At 32.0% G+C, this 18,672-nt stretch overlaps 1 protein-coding gene across 4 annotated transcripts in view; it reads right to left on the bottom strand.

The window, feature by feature from the left end:
* Positions 1–18,672, bottom strand: part of LOC126737308 (poly(rC)-binding protein 3) — a 145,736-nt gene that overhangs the window by 22,284 nt on the left and 104,780 nt on the right. For 3 of the 4 annotated variants that reach the window (XM_050442162.1, XM_050442152.1, XM_050442172.1), the window contains exon 9: positions 14,136–16,070. The exons of the other annotated variant lie outside the window; for it this stretch is intronic. In XM_050442162.1, coding sequence (XP_050298119.1) covers positions 15,734–16,070 — 337 coding nt within the window. In that variant the 3' untranslated portion in view covers positions 14,136–15,733. Of the gene's footprint in view, positions 1–14,135; positions 16,071–18,672 lie in introns of those variants that run through there. 4 annotated transcript variants of the gene reach the window in all.

Here is an 18,672-nt window from a genome sequence, read left to right as displayed (position 1 = left end):
CGGGGATACATGAAAGTAAAGTTTTATATGGTGTTAATTAAAAATTAAATGAATGAAAACTTAATGAGAATTTCAGTAGTATTGTTTTGAGGAAAATATTTTCAGTATTAGCTGTTTAATATCTGATACCTTTTTTTAATGCACGCAATTTCTAATATTGTTTTCAGTGAGATGTAATAAAACATGATTTTCTTGGCCCGCATAACTCCCATCTTTAACCTATTCGTAAGTTTCTAACAATAAATATTAGTGATGGGAAAAATCGCATTATTTCGATAATCGGATTATTACTTATTAGGTTATGAATGAATTCAATAATTGGATTATAATTCGAATTAAAAATCGCTCCTGTGTATATTGCAACATCGCAAATCACAAGACATATATCAGCTGATCAATTTGTAACAAATAATTTTGTATTTTTTTGTTCCTTGATCATTAAACTGTTGCTGTTTCTTAAAAAAGTATATTTCATATCTTAATATTTTTCACTTTAAATTATTGATAAACTGTGAGAAGTCAGTATTCCTGTAAATAGTAAATGATGCTTACAATGAGATCCGGAATTTTAAAAAAATCAGTAGTTTGGAATTATTTTAACAAACTCGATGCAAAACAAGCCGTTTGTCACATGTACATGAAAATTTTAAAATATTCTTAGAATGATTTTATATAACCATTATTTACTAAATAAAATATGTTTATTTCTATAAAAAAAATAAAAGATTTTAAAAGAACTAAAAGAATTATTTATTTCATATTTACTTTTAGGTAAATTACAATCTAAAATTGTATCTAAAAATTGCATACTTTCGTCCTACAGTATTTAATACCAACAAATTATTATGTTTATTAAACATTGAATATTTTATAGAAAAAAAAAAAAATCTATTACTATCAATCATAAAAAAAATGAAAAAGAAAAGACATGGCAACGACTTGCGAGTGAACAAGACGCATGACGATTATATTTCATTTTTTAATTTTAATCTTTCCATCACTCATTCAAAATAATCGAATTATTTTTTGATAATCGGATGCTACCGATTATTTATTTATTTTCATAATCGAATTGTGAATGATTTTTAATCTGAATAATCCCATCACTACTCAGTCCTACAAATCACAAATAATAAACTGAAATAATGAAATTGAATACTTGCCGTTACCGCAAGGCGAAATTATTTATTACTTTGCAAACGTAAACATTCGAACTTAACCATTTCATAATGTTTGCAAAGTAATAAATAATTTCGCCTTGCGGTAACGGCAAGTATATAATTTCATTATTTCAGTTTATTATTTGTGATTTGTGGGACTGAGCTATATCATTCGAGTTATCATTCAAGTGATTATTCGGTTATGAATATTGTTTGAATACTAATAATCCGATTATCAAAACCATTCGGTTATTCCCATCGCTAATAAATATGTAGTTAATAGGTACCATGCTTTAAATTTTATTTTATATGCAAATAAGTTAACCCTTTCAGGACCAGTGGTTAGCTGAGCTAACCACAATGCATGTGTGTTACCTAAGTAGTATATTATATGGAAATATTACATGCATGCTCTAGATGGCAATAAATTCGGTTTTTATTTCGATACTTGGTTAGTGTGAAAGGATGTTTTGTTTTGGTGTAAACAAGTGCATTTGCTTCACGTTTTGAAGTGGTTTTGATAAAAAATGCCAGGTAAAAACATATTTTCTTTATAATTAGTTGTTAGAAATTAATTGTTTTGATAGTTATCATCAATTTGTTATGCCCATTACTTTTATTTTTGTAAAAAAAATGTGTGGTATCCCGGTCTAACCACCAGGCATCAGTAAATCTGAGAGGTATAAGAAAAAGGTTTGAAATAAAGACTTTGACTATAATAGTCTCAGGCGGTTTTTGGTGATTTCCAAAACTAATAGGACTTGAAATATACATTTGCTATGGATATTTTTTATTACTAGTGATTTATTTCACAGAGATTTACTTGGAGGTGGGAAGAATTAGAGAATCTACCTCCTGGCGATTTTGAAAAATTTAATCAGTAGCATACCATCTGATAACGAATCAGAGGTGTCTTCCGTTACCGAAGATGATATTTCTGACGGTGAGGACATTTTGGATATTATGGCAATGGACGTTGATATATTAGAAGATGTCGAGGAACAGCAAGATATCCCTGCAGCTGTAGTTATACCGACCTATGAATGGGAATCTGAACATGAGGTTCCTTTGGCGCAATTACAGTTACAGCTTAGAAATACTACAATACAGTGGACAAAGCAGACAACATTTTGTACACAGGTTGACCCATTTACTGAAAATATTGGACCATACCACAAGATCTAGAAAGTCCTACTGATATTTTTTTGCATTTGTTTACGTTGGATCTGATCGAAAAAATTGTATTCGAAACTAACCTCTATGCCGTTCAAAAACAAGGCTTCAGCAAACTCAGCAAAACTTCAGCTGAAATAAAAGTGTTCCTTGGTCTGAACCGAACAGACTCGTACAGAATTGAACTTAGAGATGATTATATATGCACTGCTATGTCCAGGGATCGCTTTGGCTGGTTGTTGAGCAACTTACATTTGAATAACAACGCAACTGAACCGAAAAAGCAAGATGACAATTTTGACAAGCTTTACAAAATTCGCCCACTCCTTGATGCCTTATCAAATTCTTATCAAAATTCATTTATGCCAAGTGAGTACCAAGCCATAGACGAATCTATGATACGATTCAAAGGAAGAAGCAGCATTCGACAATACATGCCGATGAAACCGATCAAGAGGGGATACAAGGTGTGGGTAAGAAGTGACGAAACAGGATTTATGTCGCAATTTCAAATTTATACGGGTAAAGTTTCAAATCTTACTGAAAAATCCTTAGGTGCCAGGGTTATAAAGGACTTATCTAGAGAATTAGTTGGTAAGAAGCATAAATTATACTTTGAAATTTTTTTTAACTCGGTTGAACTGCAAAACAGTTTACTGTTGGAAGGCATTTATGCATGTGGAACCGCCAGAAAAAATAGACCAAACGACTTGCGTGACGATGAGCACTTGAAAAGAGGAGAATCGGACTATCGGGTATCTACAGGAGATATTGTAGCCTTGAAGTGGATGGATAGAAAAAGCGTTCTTTTTATTTCAAATTTTCACGATCCTGCCAACCTGGAAACTGCTTCTAGAAGAAAAAAAGACGGCTCTAAAGAAGATGTAGAATGCCCATCACTTGTTAACGATTATAACCGGCACATGGGATACGTCGACAAGTTTGACATGTTAAAGTCACTGTATGAAATAGAAATAGAGAGGAAGTCACGAAAATGGTGGCACCGAATTTTTTGGTACTTTGTGGATGCTACAGTCATTAATTCCTACATCATCTTCAAACAAAGAATGCCAAATACTATGACCTTGAAACAGTTTCGGTTTTCTGTAGTGAGTGGCTTAGTTGGTTCAAATCCAGAACAAGCGAAACGTCGTCGGAAAAGTGCAGAGAAACCCCCAAATAAATTCAAACCTCTTGTACCTTAAGAAGTAAAATACGATAAAAATGCTCATATGCCCATTCACACTACTTTTCTTAGATGTGCCCAATGCAGTAGCCGCAAGGAACCGCATCGAACCGTATGGAAGTGCTCAACATGTAACGTCGAATTATGCCTGAAAGATGTAAGAAACTGTTTTTACGATTTCCACAAACCATAGTGAGTGACTAGTGGTTAGTCCAGATAACTGCGTTTATTTTTTTTTCAAAAATACACACTAATTTTTTTATACTATTTTATGTTCAAATACCCATTTAAATAAAGATTTTTTGGTAGTATCTGTTTTCTTCGTAATTTAATTAATTCCGTCCTCAAAGGGTTAAAGTATTATCTATCAATTTAGTTTTTTGGCAATCAGCAAAATCTTCAGGTAATAAAATCGCTTAATATACAGCTTTACCGCGCAAATGAGTTATCGAAGTTGAAATATATTCTCCAAAATCCGAGATATTTCTGTTTTCTTTTTAAATTAATAAAGAATTATATTTTAAAAACATTTACTTAAAAATCTATAATAACCAATCAATTTAAAAAATTAGACAATTTTTGAGTTGAGATATTAAAACAAAAGGCAGTTTCATTCTAAGGTGAATTTGTAATCTTTGTAAAGTTCTGTCGAACTTTATTACAAATTACATCGAAAGCAGCTAATTTCTAACTATTAATTAAAATTTTTCCAAGAGCAAATTAACACGCATATGGGTCATTCTCAAAAAATTCAAAACATTTAGGTCTCTTCAAGATTTTATGATAATATTTTTATAAATCACATTTATTAAAAGAAATTTAATACTCTTATATTTAGACTTTTCATCACATAATAAAATCCACATAAAAAAAAGATTATACACTAAAAATCTTTTAAAAGCATCCAAAAACTCCCCTCCGTTAGTTGTCTCACTATATGCTTTATAATAAACTTGTCATTTATTCACGCTCTAAATATTTTAGTATTCTTTACCCAATTTGTGAAACATATCATAAAACACTAAGATTTAATTTACACTTTAAGTTTCAAACATCACTAAAAAATTAAGTCGTTTAGATAACAACGTATTTGGTCTCTTCTTTATATTCTCTCCTCCGTTAGAACATTTTAAAAATCTGTTAACCGGTAGATGGAGTATGCTGCAAATTGCAATCAATTCAATCCGCTTTAGTATAACGCCATTGTGTGTTTGTAAGTAAACAAAGTCGCTCAGTTCGAGTATTTAATAATTAGTGAGAATTCCAATCATAAACAACCGTTGTAATGTTATTCTAGAATATACATAACCTCATCCATTTTTGTAGAAATACCGAGACATTTAAAATTTCTCTCCTCCGTTACTTTTATTAGTAACGGAGGGGAGTGACTGTAACGGAGTGGAGATAATTGCTGATAAATTGATTATTATGTTGTCATTTTACTATTTTAACATTTCTCATACCTTTGCTGTTGCAAAATGGTAAAAACAAAAAATAAAAGCGATTCGGACATTAAAAAAAGAGAGAGAAGAGCAAAGAATCAATGCGTCGACTTCGCGACCAGATAAAAAATGATCCAAATAAGTATGAGGAATCAAAAAGGAAAGAAAGAGAAAAATACCATGCTAGAAAAGCAGCAGGAAAAATTAAAAGCATTAACGATCTCAACCCAAGGGATCAACGACGAGTTAGGAAAATATGGCGTAGTAAATTCAAGGCGCGATATGAACGAAATAAAGAAAACCAACGTTTAGAGACCTACTTAGATGAAACCACGCCTCCTAGTACTCCAAGACGTAGCCCATTATTAGATGAAAATATTACTCCGAGGGACAATAATTTAGAAGATGTAGATGCAGGTCCTTCTCGATCAGGCAGCAGACAAAGTTTGACTGGACAAAAAATAAGACGCAAGAATAGACAAGGACTAAATATGAAAATTGAACTACTAACTAAAAAACTAGAAGAGGCTGAAAAGCGTGCTAGGAAATATAGAAAGCGTTATTATAGATTAAAGTCTAAAAATAAAAGTGAAAACGGAAGTTCTGAAAAAAAAACGAGTCATGAAGTTGGTCGATTCATTAAAAGTTGAGAAAAAAATAAAAAAGAGGCTTTTATTTGGAGAAATACTTACTTCCCAGCTTAAGGAAAACTTTAGGCAACAAGGTAAAACAAAAGACAAAAGGAAATTTTTACTTAATATTTCTGATGATATAATACGTCAATATGAATACGCCAGATACCTTTGTAAAATTGCTTCTACCAATATATTGTATAGCAAACAGAAAATAAAAAATAAATCCATTATTGACAAAGTTCTACGTGTTAAAAGACTTGTGAGTGACTTTTTGACGCAAGATGATAATAGCCGACTTTGTCCCGGAAAACGAGACACAATTACCTTAAAAAAAATAAAAAAACAAAAAAGATACCTTAGCGATACCCTGAAAAACCTATATTTGAAGTTCAAGCGAAATTATCCTGCAAATAACATTTCATATGCAACGTTTTGTAAATTTCGACCCTTTTGGGTACTGTAACCCAACGTTAAAGATCGTAACACTTGCACATGTGTGATTTATGCTAATAAAAGTTTAATTATTTCAAAATTAAAGCATTTGAAAATAATTAATGAGGGCACTCCAGAAGACCTTGTAAATAATTTATGTTGCACAAGTGAAAAAAGGGAGTTATGCTTGGAAAGAAAGTGTTTCGAATGCATAGCTAAGAAAGTAAAATTTTTACCATTCAACGAAAATTAATATACGAACTACCAAAAATGGCTAATGAAAAGAGAAACCTTAATAATAAAGGGACAAGAAAAAATCTGTACCAAGATTGTCAAAGAGAGAGCATTATGCACCAAAAAAGAACTATGCTCTGTTCTTCAGGACATTATACCAAAATTTTTGCTACATGTCAGAAAAATAAAGCATCAGAATCAAACAATTGATACCATTAAGAAAAATCTATCCACAGATGAGATACTAATACACGTTGATTTTTCTGAAAATTACGTGTGTAAGTATAGCAAAGAAGTTCAGTCTGCGCACTTCGGGGCTTCGAAACCTCAAATATCATTACATACCGTAATCGTATATTACCGACCTGTTTTTAATGAAGCTATTATTCCCTTATCATTCTGTACCATGTCGGATGATCTACGACATGATCCAGTTGCTATTTGTGCTCATTTGGATCTAATCATAACAGAAATGAAGAAAATAGTATCGCAGATAACAACAGTGAATTTTTTAAGCGACGGTCCTACAACGCAATATCGGAACAAAAAAATGTTTTACTTAATGGCTCGTTATCATACAAAACAAATGAACATAGATATCTTGAGATGGCATTACAGCGAAAGTGGACATGGAAAAGGGGCGCCCGATGGAATTGGGGGTTATATAAAAAAAAAGACACGCTGATCGACTAGTTGCCCAAGGGCAAGATATTTTAAATTTCGCGGCAATGGTAGAGGTTTTTAATGGATCTTCAAAAGTAAAAGTGTTGGGACTGGACAAGAATGCTATATTGAAAATCGAAACTCTTCTGCCTATAACTCTTCCTACATTTAAAGGAACAATGAAATGTCACGAAATATGTTCGTGTCGATCATCTCCAAACGTCATCTCTGTGAGATTCCTGTCCTGTTTGATATGACTGTAGCCCAGACGAAACCTGCTCACACTACAATCTTGGTCAAATTCTGCTTTCATCTAGCGATAGTAAGGACCTGATAATCATAATAAAATTAAGTCATATTATTTATGACTTTAATTTTTAGGTACTACTGCAACAGGCACAGATCGGCTAAGATATGAAGACATCTACCCATCTTCTGATGAGGAAGTTCCTGCAACAAAAGAAGACTACGATGGTTCAAGCGATGAAGATATTCCTCTGCAACAGTATTACAAAAATAAAATGCTTGTAGAACTCATTAGGCAAGACTTTTGTTGTGGTGAAACTTTGTGGGAAAAAAATAATTAGGCATTATGTAGGTAAAATAATTTCAGTGGATCAAGATAACGAATACACAGTCTCGTTCATGAAAAAAGTCGGTAATAATCTTTTTGAATTTCCTGATAAACCTGACATTTCTACAATCGATAAAAATGAGATTTTTAACTAAGTGGAATATTAATGAATTTAAAGATACAGAGGTAGAAGTTATAGAGGGCTTAATTTCCATTAATTTTTTAAAATTTTTGCTCTTAACATTTTCTTTAGGAACTGAATCTTGTGTTCATGAAAAATAGAGTTTGTTTTGTTTTAATACATTTATAACATACATAAAAAATTGTGTATTTTCTTTCACAGTTTCCTCCGTTACCATCCTTCTCACCTCCGTTACCTTAATTCTCTATTCCGTTACATCAAACCTCCACTCCGTTAAGTCGAAAAATTAAAATTTTCTGTTTTTGTATAAAATTGTTATTTGGAAGCTGGTAAACATATCAAAATTATTAAACGACATATTACTCTATCTAATACTATAAAAATATATGTAAAAAAGATACATGTATGTATTATGAAAAAAAAAGTAAAATGTTTTGGTTTTGACAAGAATGACCCATATCTGATATTTTCATTTAAACTATATAGGAAAGGGATGAAAATACAATGTCTGAATCCTAAAATCTTAAAGTAAAAAATATTCCCGTATTCTCTAAAAGAAATTTAAAGTTTTGAGAGAATTCTCTAAAGAGTTTAACTTATTTCGTGCTCCATACTGCATATTTCGCAGTAAGACTAAAGCAGATTGTAGCTACTCATAAGGAGGGAATGTTTATTGCGAAAATTATGTCTAGTAATAATTGAACTGTAACCTTATAAGAACTTTAAACCCCTATTCTCACATTTTATGACTTTGCATTATCTTAGCACTTAATAAAAAATAGTAAAGTATGCTTTTTTCAAATACTTGTAATTGGCACGTTTTATCAATTATGTTATTGCGTTTTCGTAGATCCTCTTAAAGTGCGATTTACTAAATCATTTAATTTAAAATTAACATTTACCGCAATGTAAAAATTACGTCTTTCTTAATATAGTTTAATATATTTACTCACGTAAATGTACTAACACAAACATAAAATACGTGATGATTTTGCATCGTAGATAATGGTTTTAAATACTGAACACCTATCTTTACTAAGGATGAATGCAATGTAAAAATAAAAAAACAGGTATTGAAGGAAAAAATTGGAATGGAACATCTTACCAGGATTTGTGAACATTTCTTCTTCGGATCCGGACAGGTTGTGTGGTAGTTGTTTAATGGTTGGTTGGAAGGCATCAATCTAATATAGGATTAGTGGACTGTGCTCTCAAAATTCACCGGTAAAACTCACAATACCAATAAATTTTGACGTCAGGCCCAAAGAATGGTATATATTGGTGCGGTTGATACACATACTTTCACACTTTATTTTTTAAACTATGAGTTATCTGGTACTTCTGGACTTGGTATGGGACGTTATTAGGTATTAAAATGACATGAATAAAGGATATTTTTTAAATTTATGACGTTTATAAGTTGGTTTCAATTCTCAAAAAAATAAATAAATAAATAACCAGCAGTAGTAATGTGTATAAACCAAAATCTCCTTACTCCTGTTTACTGTAAATGAAAAAAAGTATTATCTTCCAACATATTTTCTTCGTCTATTTATATTAACGTTTTAACTGAACGCCTAAATATATCATCTAAATATTATATTAAGACGAAAGGTAACATACATAAACTCTTAAAACATAGTTAAGTTTTTGTTCCATGTGTAAACCTAGCACTTAAAATTAAATTAACTAGACATCTGAATTCAAATAAACTGCAGATAATCACAGTATATGCTGTAAGAGATGTTGGGTTCAATTGGTGGCTAGTATAATGAAAATAGGCCAAAACTAGGTCGCAATAAGTTGACTAAATGTAATGAAGTGCAAACAAATGTCGATCCCGCCGACTGCACCTTGGCGTCAGAGTTAACCCATTCTCCTAACGAAATAGAGAACCGTAAAATAGAATAGCAAAGATATTTATGTATATTGGACAATCGATATGAATCGGTCATATCTATCTGCTAAGTGCAAGTCTGAAGTAATGAGTGGTGTGACCACTGCATACCAATTTTTCTTGAGGCCAAGGTGTTGTCCGAGATTTGCGGTATATCAGATAGTCACCATGTTGCTCTTTAGACAAGGCCAGGCCTGAACCTAACTTATGAAAATTTAAAATCTGAACTCTAATAACTAATTAAAAGAACTCGTCCCTTATCTCAAAGAGACCTACGTAAGTAGAGAACAAATAAAAACCCTAAGTCTCGGTCTCAAAATATTTTTTATATGTCCCGAAGGTTAGATGTTTCGCTTAAAAAAACATCATTGGACCACCGTATAAACTATTAATAACGCTCACGAGAGTAAGCATGTATGTACCTGCATGTGTGTTATATTTTTTACAAGAAATCACCCATTGATATATTTCCGTCTATTTTTCGAACACCCTGTATACAAGGCGTTTCAATAAACCAGCAAAATATATACAAAATTCCTGTAATAAAAATAAAAAAATAAATTCTTTAATGAGGACTTTATTTAAGTCTGATTATAGACGTTTTTTTTTAAATAAAAATTGGGTCAAGATCGTTTGCATGGAAGACACTCGTTCCTATATTTAAAACATAATATGTAAGGAAACTTTTCTTTCATTTATTTTAAGAAAAAATTAAATTTCCTTTAAGAACTTTCCTTTAAGTGCAATATTTTGTATAGGAAATTAAAATAATAAATAAATAAAACGGGGACAGTACTAAGTGCATGAAAGGGTGATTTTTCCTATATATTTAAAACACTCACATAAATCAAATAACATTTAAACTCTTAAGGAGCCCTCACACCAACGCGGTACGGCGCGGAACCGAAGGAAGCGGGAAAAAGTCCATATATTCACACCGCATGGTGTGGATATATGGACTATTTATTGATTTATGGACTATGGACTATTATTCCTCGTCTGACGAAGAAGAACTGCTTCTTTTACTTGCCGTAGCAGAAGATGAGGGACGAAACAGGTAGTAACATTTTTTCGAACAAAAGAAAAACAAATATTAAAAGTCGGTTTTGCAGAAAAAGAAAGTGGATCCATGAGATTAATCTTGACCGAGAAATTTTTGGAGAATTTCACACCTTAATGCCGCAATTGCGAAAAGGCCCAAAACGATGTTATATATATTTTAGAATGTCAAGTGATTGTTTCGACGAGATTTTGAATTTTATTAGAAATGATATTCGTAAAAAAGATACAAATTATCGGGAGTCAATTACTCCGGAAGAACGCCTTGCAATAACACTAAGGTAAGAAAACTAGAACACAATTTATTTTAATCCAGGATAAAATATAGAAAATATTATATCTATATTTTCCTAAAAGGTAATATACCGATATTTGAAACTAAGAAATATTATGGAATATAAGAATTAAAAAAAGAACTAGTAGATTGATTATCAGTATGGAACAAACAGGAGTTTTCTAACAAATTGTTTGGATTTGTTGTCGTTGGATGGAACTAATGGTTCCTTCTGGGGATCTAAAATTAGTTGAGATGTCAGCGTAACCGCTATGGCTGGTGGAAGGTCGACTGTGGCTATCGTACTCATTTCTTAAGGGAATAGTTTCCAAAGGCGAGGTTTGCGGAGTGGTGCTTGTAGAAGATTGATTGTACATTACTGATTCCTCAAGATGTAAACATTCTTGTTGGGTCATAATTTTAGCTATCTTCGACTTTGTCAATGCTTGTCTTCGTGATGAAAATGTTTCGATGGTTTTAGAATATCCCAGAAATATCATATCAGTAGGAGTTGCAGTGGCGAAGCGTACGAGTAGACAAGGTAGACACTGTCTACCCAAAATTATCCAATTATTTCTCATTAATTTATTACGTAATTATTTCATGTAACTGTTGAATTCAAATTAAAAAAAAATATAACACAGAATGTAGTCGCTCTCCTTACTATTATTATTAGTATCTAAACGGCTATAATATCTATCTATCTGTAATATCCAAGGCGCGCCCCGCCTGACGCACCAATTAAAATAAAAATGCAGGGCTGATACCCAATTAATGTATACGAGCCCCAGGAAGGCACATTGATATTTGTCTTCCGAAATTTGGAGCATCTAATCGAACCATATACGCATCAAGCAGGTGACAGAGGTCCAGCCGCATCAATATTCAGCCTATTACGTATGCAAAATTTACTCCCGGGAAAGACATTTAAGCTTTTGTCTATCGCAGTCGACCAGCTATTTTATTATGTTCTTGAGGGTTATTGTTTGGACAAATGTGGACACGCTTGATCTGGTCGGCCGCAATACATCTTCAGTTTTGTTTTTTGATGAATCTGCATTTGGCATTTGGTGCGGGCGCGTGTTATTGTAATTTAATAATTAGTATTTTTATTTTTGGGTGTATAGAAAAGATTTTTTTAGTGGATATTTTAGGGGTTATTTATGAACAACTGTTTGATATTGGCAATTGTATTTTACTTGTGTTTTTATTTGTCTTTAATTAATTTCAAAATAATGGATATTATGGATTTATAAGTTATGGTTATACCTATGTTGTGTTTTTTTTGTAAGTAGTATTTATTTTTATCTATCTTTTTTTTATGCTAGTAGTAATAATTTTTTTCTTTTTTATATCACTACATATTTTTCCTTTTTTGTTGGTTAAGTACTCAATTACCGTATCGACTGAGGAATGGGTCCTTTTCTTTTCTTTATTTTTTGATTTTGAACTTTTCTGTTAATGGGGACATAGCTTGAACAACTATTATTTTGTTCACTAGTTTGACGTTCTTCTACAATATTGTCTGTTTCCAAAGTTACAAAAGAATTAGAATTTGCAGTTTGTCTTTCGGTTTCGCTAATGTTAACAGGGCACGTTACATTCGTACTTGTTTGAGCAAAGGTCAAGAAAGGCTTAAATGCCTCCATTTGTGGAGCCCATTGCCAGCCTTTGTAATTTTTTTTTTGCGCTTTGACCTGTCGTAGTTTTAATGGATTTTAGATATTTCGCATAGGAATCTCTAAGATTTTTCATTTTTTTTCACCTCATCTCCTAAAAACAAAAAAAAAATAATATGTATCTTTTTCAGGTTCCTAGCCACTGGAGATAGTTATTATACAATTGGCCACAGTTTTCGTGTTGGATTTTCAACTGTTAGTGAAATTGTTAAGGAAGTCTGTAATGCGATTTGCAAAAGGTTACAAAACATATATATGCCGGAACCAAGCGAAGAAATATAGAAAAAATCAGCCCAAGACTTTGAAATAAAATGGCAATTCCCAAACTGTATTGGAAGTATAGATGGGAAACATGTAACAATTAAGTGTCCGGATATCGCCATTTTTGTCATTTTTATTTTCGAATGGACACTTTTTTTTATAACTTTTGTTTAAGAAATGATATCGAAGTGCCGTTTTCACCAGTTTCTTTGGTTTTCTTCCCCGCTTTTAATGACGTAAAAAAATATATATAGAGGCATTTGAGTTTTTTGAAATAATCCGACAGAAAGGGTTAGTCACAAGTCAACGCCCTCTAGCGGATTTTAGGAAAAGTAATTTGAAATTTTTTTTTGGTTGAAAAAATAAGGCAACAATAGACATAAAAAAAAAATATGTTTAAAAAAAATCGGTCCAGTCATAGCTGATTTTCAGCTGTTTTCTTTATTCAAGCTAAAAACGCCCCCCACCGCTTTATTTGACAACTGACAGACATTTTTGTAGAAACTTTTTTGTGAGGAAATCTTCCTAGAATATTAATATAATATTTTGAGGTGTACGTTATTGGAGGTTTTTTGGCAAAAATGTAATTTTAAGATTTAAAGAAGCTGTCGCGCCCTCTAGCGGTTGACCAATGAACTTTAAAATAATTTCCAGCATTTTTTTTTCGCCACTTTTATTACAAAAATTTTTTTTTCAAGGGGCTACGACTATTAGGGCCTGAGATATCGCCGACGTCCATTCTTAGTTGGCCACCCGGTACATTGTCCCAGAATGCGACAAATTGTGGTGGGATTAGTTTCAAACGTTGTATTTTTCCTATTATAATGTTATAATAAAGTTTGTTCATTTAAATTGTAGCAATTTTCTTTACTTACTATGCTTGTTTCATAAATATATGTAGGTAGGTAGATATATATTCACAAAACTTGGCCCACGAACATTTTTTCGCATTTAATTGGTGCAAAGTATGACTTTTTTGGGGTATATTTTGCACCACTAATAAAACTAGGTTGTTCTCTTGATTAGGCAATATACGTAAGAAATAGCTATAATCAGAGTTATATTACAACCTGCTCAATTGATATTTATAATAAAAAGTTCAGATCTTCTTTCGAGTGACGTTACATCCTAACTAATAAAATAAAACTAAAAAAAAATGGTGCAAAGTAACCCCGTTTTACGGTATCTTTTTAATTAACCTAAGCCTAAAGAAGAAAAAATTTCAGTCATTTCAACCGCCAAATAACACCAAATCCAATAATGTTACATTATCTGTAATAATCTCATAAATATTAATAATTCCCATTAATAAAAAACATCGATAATTTGTTACACATTATTTTATTATGTTTTTACTGTATACTAAGAGTTATAATTCTAGTAAGATAACTAATGGAACATACCTCTGAAACACATATTATACAAATGTAGATAAAATAAGCTAAGCTGTATATAATTGTATATCATATATTCAAAGAAATAAAAATTAGAAGTAAATATATTATGCACCCCATATTATTGAACAGTTTTTTTTTTAATAAATAGAGTTTGATGTAAAAAGAAAAATAGGTGCTTCGAAAATGGTAAAAATATTAAATGTCGGTTTAATACATTTTCACTGTAAAAGTTGATATTATTTCCTAGAGTCAAAAAATTGAATGGTACAGAAACCTATATTATAATTTTGCCTTTTTATTGTTACGATAGAATCATAATTATCCTAAAATATTAGGGCGTGCCATTAAATTAATCAGTTCTGACCAAAAGCTGAACCTAACAGAAATATGTTAATGAGAATAAAGAGGTATAGCGGCAGTCAACTGTATTACTAACCCAGCGATCCATCCATTTTTTTAACGGATTTATCGGTTATCTACTAATATACTTGATATCCGTTGTAAATATTCAATTAATTTAGCAACCGTTGAAATAATTATGGTATTGTCACAGGTTTTACCAATTATTAATAATTTTTTTCAAACCATTATCAGTTTTTCAAATATACGTACATGTAATACTCTTTTACGTTAGTACTCTTTAATTAAACTGTTTTCTTTTTTAACAGGTTTCAATTTCTCTGGGTTTTAAAAGCTTTTAAATAAGGCTAATTTGAGCACACTAATCCGAAAAAAAGGGTTTTCATTTCTTTATACAAAATCAATACAAATAATAGTCGTCGAACTTAGAACGAAGTACTTTTAAAGATTCAAAATTAATTTTTCGCAAAATTAAAAAATAAATTCCCATTAACATATTTTTCAATTACTTCAACTTGTCTTCTTTTACAAATTCAGTGTAATAAAATCTAGTCTAATCAAATATCTTATCATAGACTAGCCCTTTTAGATCTAGTCTAACTAAATGTATCTTAATTTAAAAATTTAGATTTGAATGTGTCAACATTAAACCCGCATTTGTAATTTTTCAATACCATATAAAATTTTATGTCGGCAGTAATCAAAATGTCAAAGTGAAATTTAAAGCGCACCAGGCAAGTGGTAACGCGGGAAAACCAAACTAGATAATACATTTACATACCTAATCTTGAACTAAGCAAAAATTCTTTTGCTTTAACCAATCGGCTATACCGATGTGCGCTTATTCTTTAACAAAAGCTGGGATTACTTCTTACTATCTAAGATCTATAATAAAGTTGTGAGCTTACGCTAACCCAGAACTACGATCCGGGGTTAAAATCTAGTAAATGGCCCCAACGCATCGTAAGATTAAAACTACGAACTACTTATTTGTAGGTGGGAATTAAAGAGGTTTTTTTACAACCGTAAAAAGCTACTTCAAAGCCATAATAAGCTCTCGTGTATGATAATAATTGGCAGTAGTACTAAACACTATTTAATTCCCACTCCGACAATTACTAACTATCAAAAATATAGTCAATGAGCGCCCGCATGACATTTCCTCCTAATACGGTTGGAACTTGTTTCTTTCGCTCTTCATCTTGGATCCATCGTTTGACCGTCCGTAACTTGAGGATTTATGGGATCTGTGAACCCCGGTGGTCTGCACTGGAGGTGCTGGAGCAGCGCTCTGCGTCCCCAGCAACTCCGACAAACCCCCGAGGGCGCTAAGGCTACTCAGGGCATTAAGGGCGCCAGGTTTGGTCAGTAATTGGGCGAGAGGAATGGCGCTGGCGAGCGAGGAGGACGAAGCAGACGTCGTTGTCGAAGCGGAATTCGATCCGCTCGTCGACGCATTCGGAGAAGCCTGCGATTCTAGGTTGGCCTTCTGGAGTTCGACGCTGCAGGGATACAGAAGGGTATTAGGTTGAGGTTGAGGTTGGGACATCGGAGCCGGAAAAATCGTGATTTGTTTGTCAAGGTGTTGTTGGCACAGAAAAGTATATTTTATTTGAGGAGCAGACATTCTAAACGTATTTTGTCAATTTTTTTTTTTTTTTTGATTTTGAGATATAGATGGCGCACAGTGGAACGGCTTAATATAAAATCAGAGAGATACGGAATAAAATTATGTTTATTTTTTTACCATTTATTAACTTGCAATAAAATTCATAGCAATCGCCTATTATTATTATTATTATTGTATTGAAGTTTTTGCTTTAAGTGGAAGCTATTACGAATTTCGATATTTTTTAAGTGTGCTCTCAATAAATAATAAAATATAATAAAAATTAACAGTAAATTTTATAATCAGTCAATATTTTTGCCTCACAAGTATCAAATCTTGCTGATTGATTATTAGGCTTTTAAAATTTACAAACCGCTTTGTTTATCAGAAATATAATATTAAGCACAATAAGCTATGTAAACATTCTAAAAAAATACACAGGTCAAAGTCTTGGAAGTTAAAAAATTTAAGATTCGCCAGGATTCGCTCTACCATTAATTTCAATATAATTGCTGTAGTGTAGTAATTACGAAAATGTTACATTTATCTGCTTACAATTATCTGCGTTGTTAACTAAAGTTTTAATACTTTCAAAATTGAAGGTTATATTTATAATGTTACTGTGTTGAGTAAGATTAAGTGTTTTTCGTTGAAAACCATTGTTAACAATTATTTTTATATTATACTAAGTGCTATTTTTATTTAGGATACCTTAATATGGATAATAAGGTATTCTCGACAAAACTCGTACGCAAGAAAGAGAAGTTTTTAAACTTATTTTAATTCGTTTATTCGTTGTTTTTTTGAGTTGAGATGATCAACAAAGAAAATTGTGAAAAATTCTTTTAACCTCTTAACTTCATATCCCGAGTAAAGTCGTCTTAATGCTATGCGTCAAAATTTAACTATCCCGAGTTAATTCGTTCCTAAGTTTGTTTCATTTATTTCTTATCCGATTTTGTTCGAGCTACAAAATAAATGTTTAGGCGCTAAACCGAATTATTTCGTTTTTAGTTTAGTATTGGTTTTTGCATAGAACGGGTGTTAAAATGTCGTCGAGCGATTCTGACGTTGAAAATTATAGTTTGGACGAGTCGGCGTCGACGAATCAATGATAAAATTCAAGGGACGATCTTCGCTCAAGCAGTATTTCCCAAAAAAATGGGGTTACAAAATTTGGGTTTTATCGGATGAAACAGGTTATTGCTGGAGTTTTGATCTATACACAGGGAAGACTGGATATGAAATTAAAAAAAAGTTTAGGCGCCCGAACTGTGAAGAGTTTAAGGAGAGGAAAGCATTAGCGTCCTTTAAGAAGAGTTTAAGGAGAATAATAAAATACTAAATCTCTGCTTTGGCTAATGTTGTATCGTGTTGTCAGTTGATTGGTCCAAGTGGACTTTATAAACGTCAGTTAATTATGTTGGCAACAGTAACAACCATTTGACAGTCCTTATAGTTGGCAACATCGGTGAATTTAAGGGTGACGTATATCATTGACATAAGACTGACTGTCAAAAGTTCACATATGTCACTGTCAAACTTGACAATTTCTTCAATTTTCAATTGTTATTCTCGTTGACAAAGTTATATTTTATAATAATTGTTTGCTTAATTAGTCATAACCACGAACTTAAAAATATACCTGGACTGTCAATTCAATGAAAAGTAAATGACCACTACTAGGGAGCCGCCATTTTGCGTGATTGTGTCCTTTCGATGTTGGTCACTCTGACAAATTTTAATTGTGCCAACTGTAGGGAAACAAAACAATTAAAGTTTTTGAGAGGTTATGTTTACAAAAATACAAAATAGAAAGTTACATATAGGTAAGAATATAAGATAGTTGCGTTAGATCTGTGATTTTTCTGGTACTTCTTTAAGAATTTCGTTAAAATTTATGAAAGAAAGTAATCCTCACCTAAAATGAGACAAAGTTTCAATCAACTTGGAATAGATGCGTGCACTTCATTCAATGCATGCATTCAATTCATTTAAATTTGTGCTTGTATTTACTTAACAAATTCAGTTAAAAACACCTATTTTCTTTCTATTTTTACTATTAGGAGTTTTACATTCCTTCCATATACACTGTACCTCCCATATATAAGAATCAAAATATAGATGATTTTATGAGGGTTTGTAATTATAAAGGGTTTATATAAAAAACACAGACGGACAATTCACAATAATTCGGTTTTAAGAAACTGAACCAAATACCTTTAAATAAAGATGGCGATACATTATTGACGTATTAAATAAGGAGAAAGATACATCGCCTGTTCCAGACGATATACCCAAGCGTCGTTTACAAATCGTCAAAAACTAGGCAATCCGCTATACTCACACGTCAAATGTCAACTTCATTACCGTTATTTAATATATTTTTTGTTGGCAACACTAAAAATTTTCAGAGTGACCAACATCAAAAGGACACAACCACTATAAAAATGGCGGCCACCATGCAGTGGTCATTTTTGGGTATCGTGGCCATA

Source organism: Anthonomus grandis, chromosome 1 (assembly GCF_022605725.1).
Source record: "Anthonomus grandis grandis chromosome 1, icAntGran1.3, whole genome shotgun sequence".
In the NCBI taxonomy this organism is placed as follows: domain Eukaryota; kingdom Metazoa; phylum Arthropoda; class Insecta; order Coleoptera; family Curculionidae; genus Anthonomus; species Anthonomus grandis.
The sequence above is the reverse complement of the archived record's forward strand: the minus strand, read 5'-3'. Positions and strand labels throughout refer to the sequence as shown.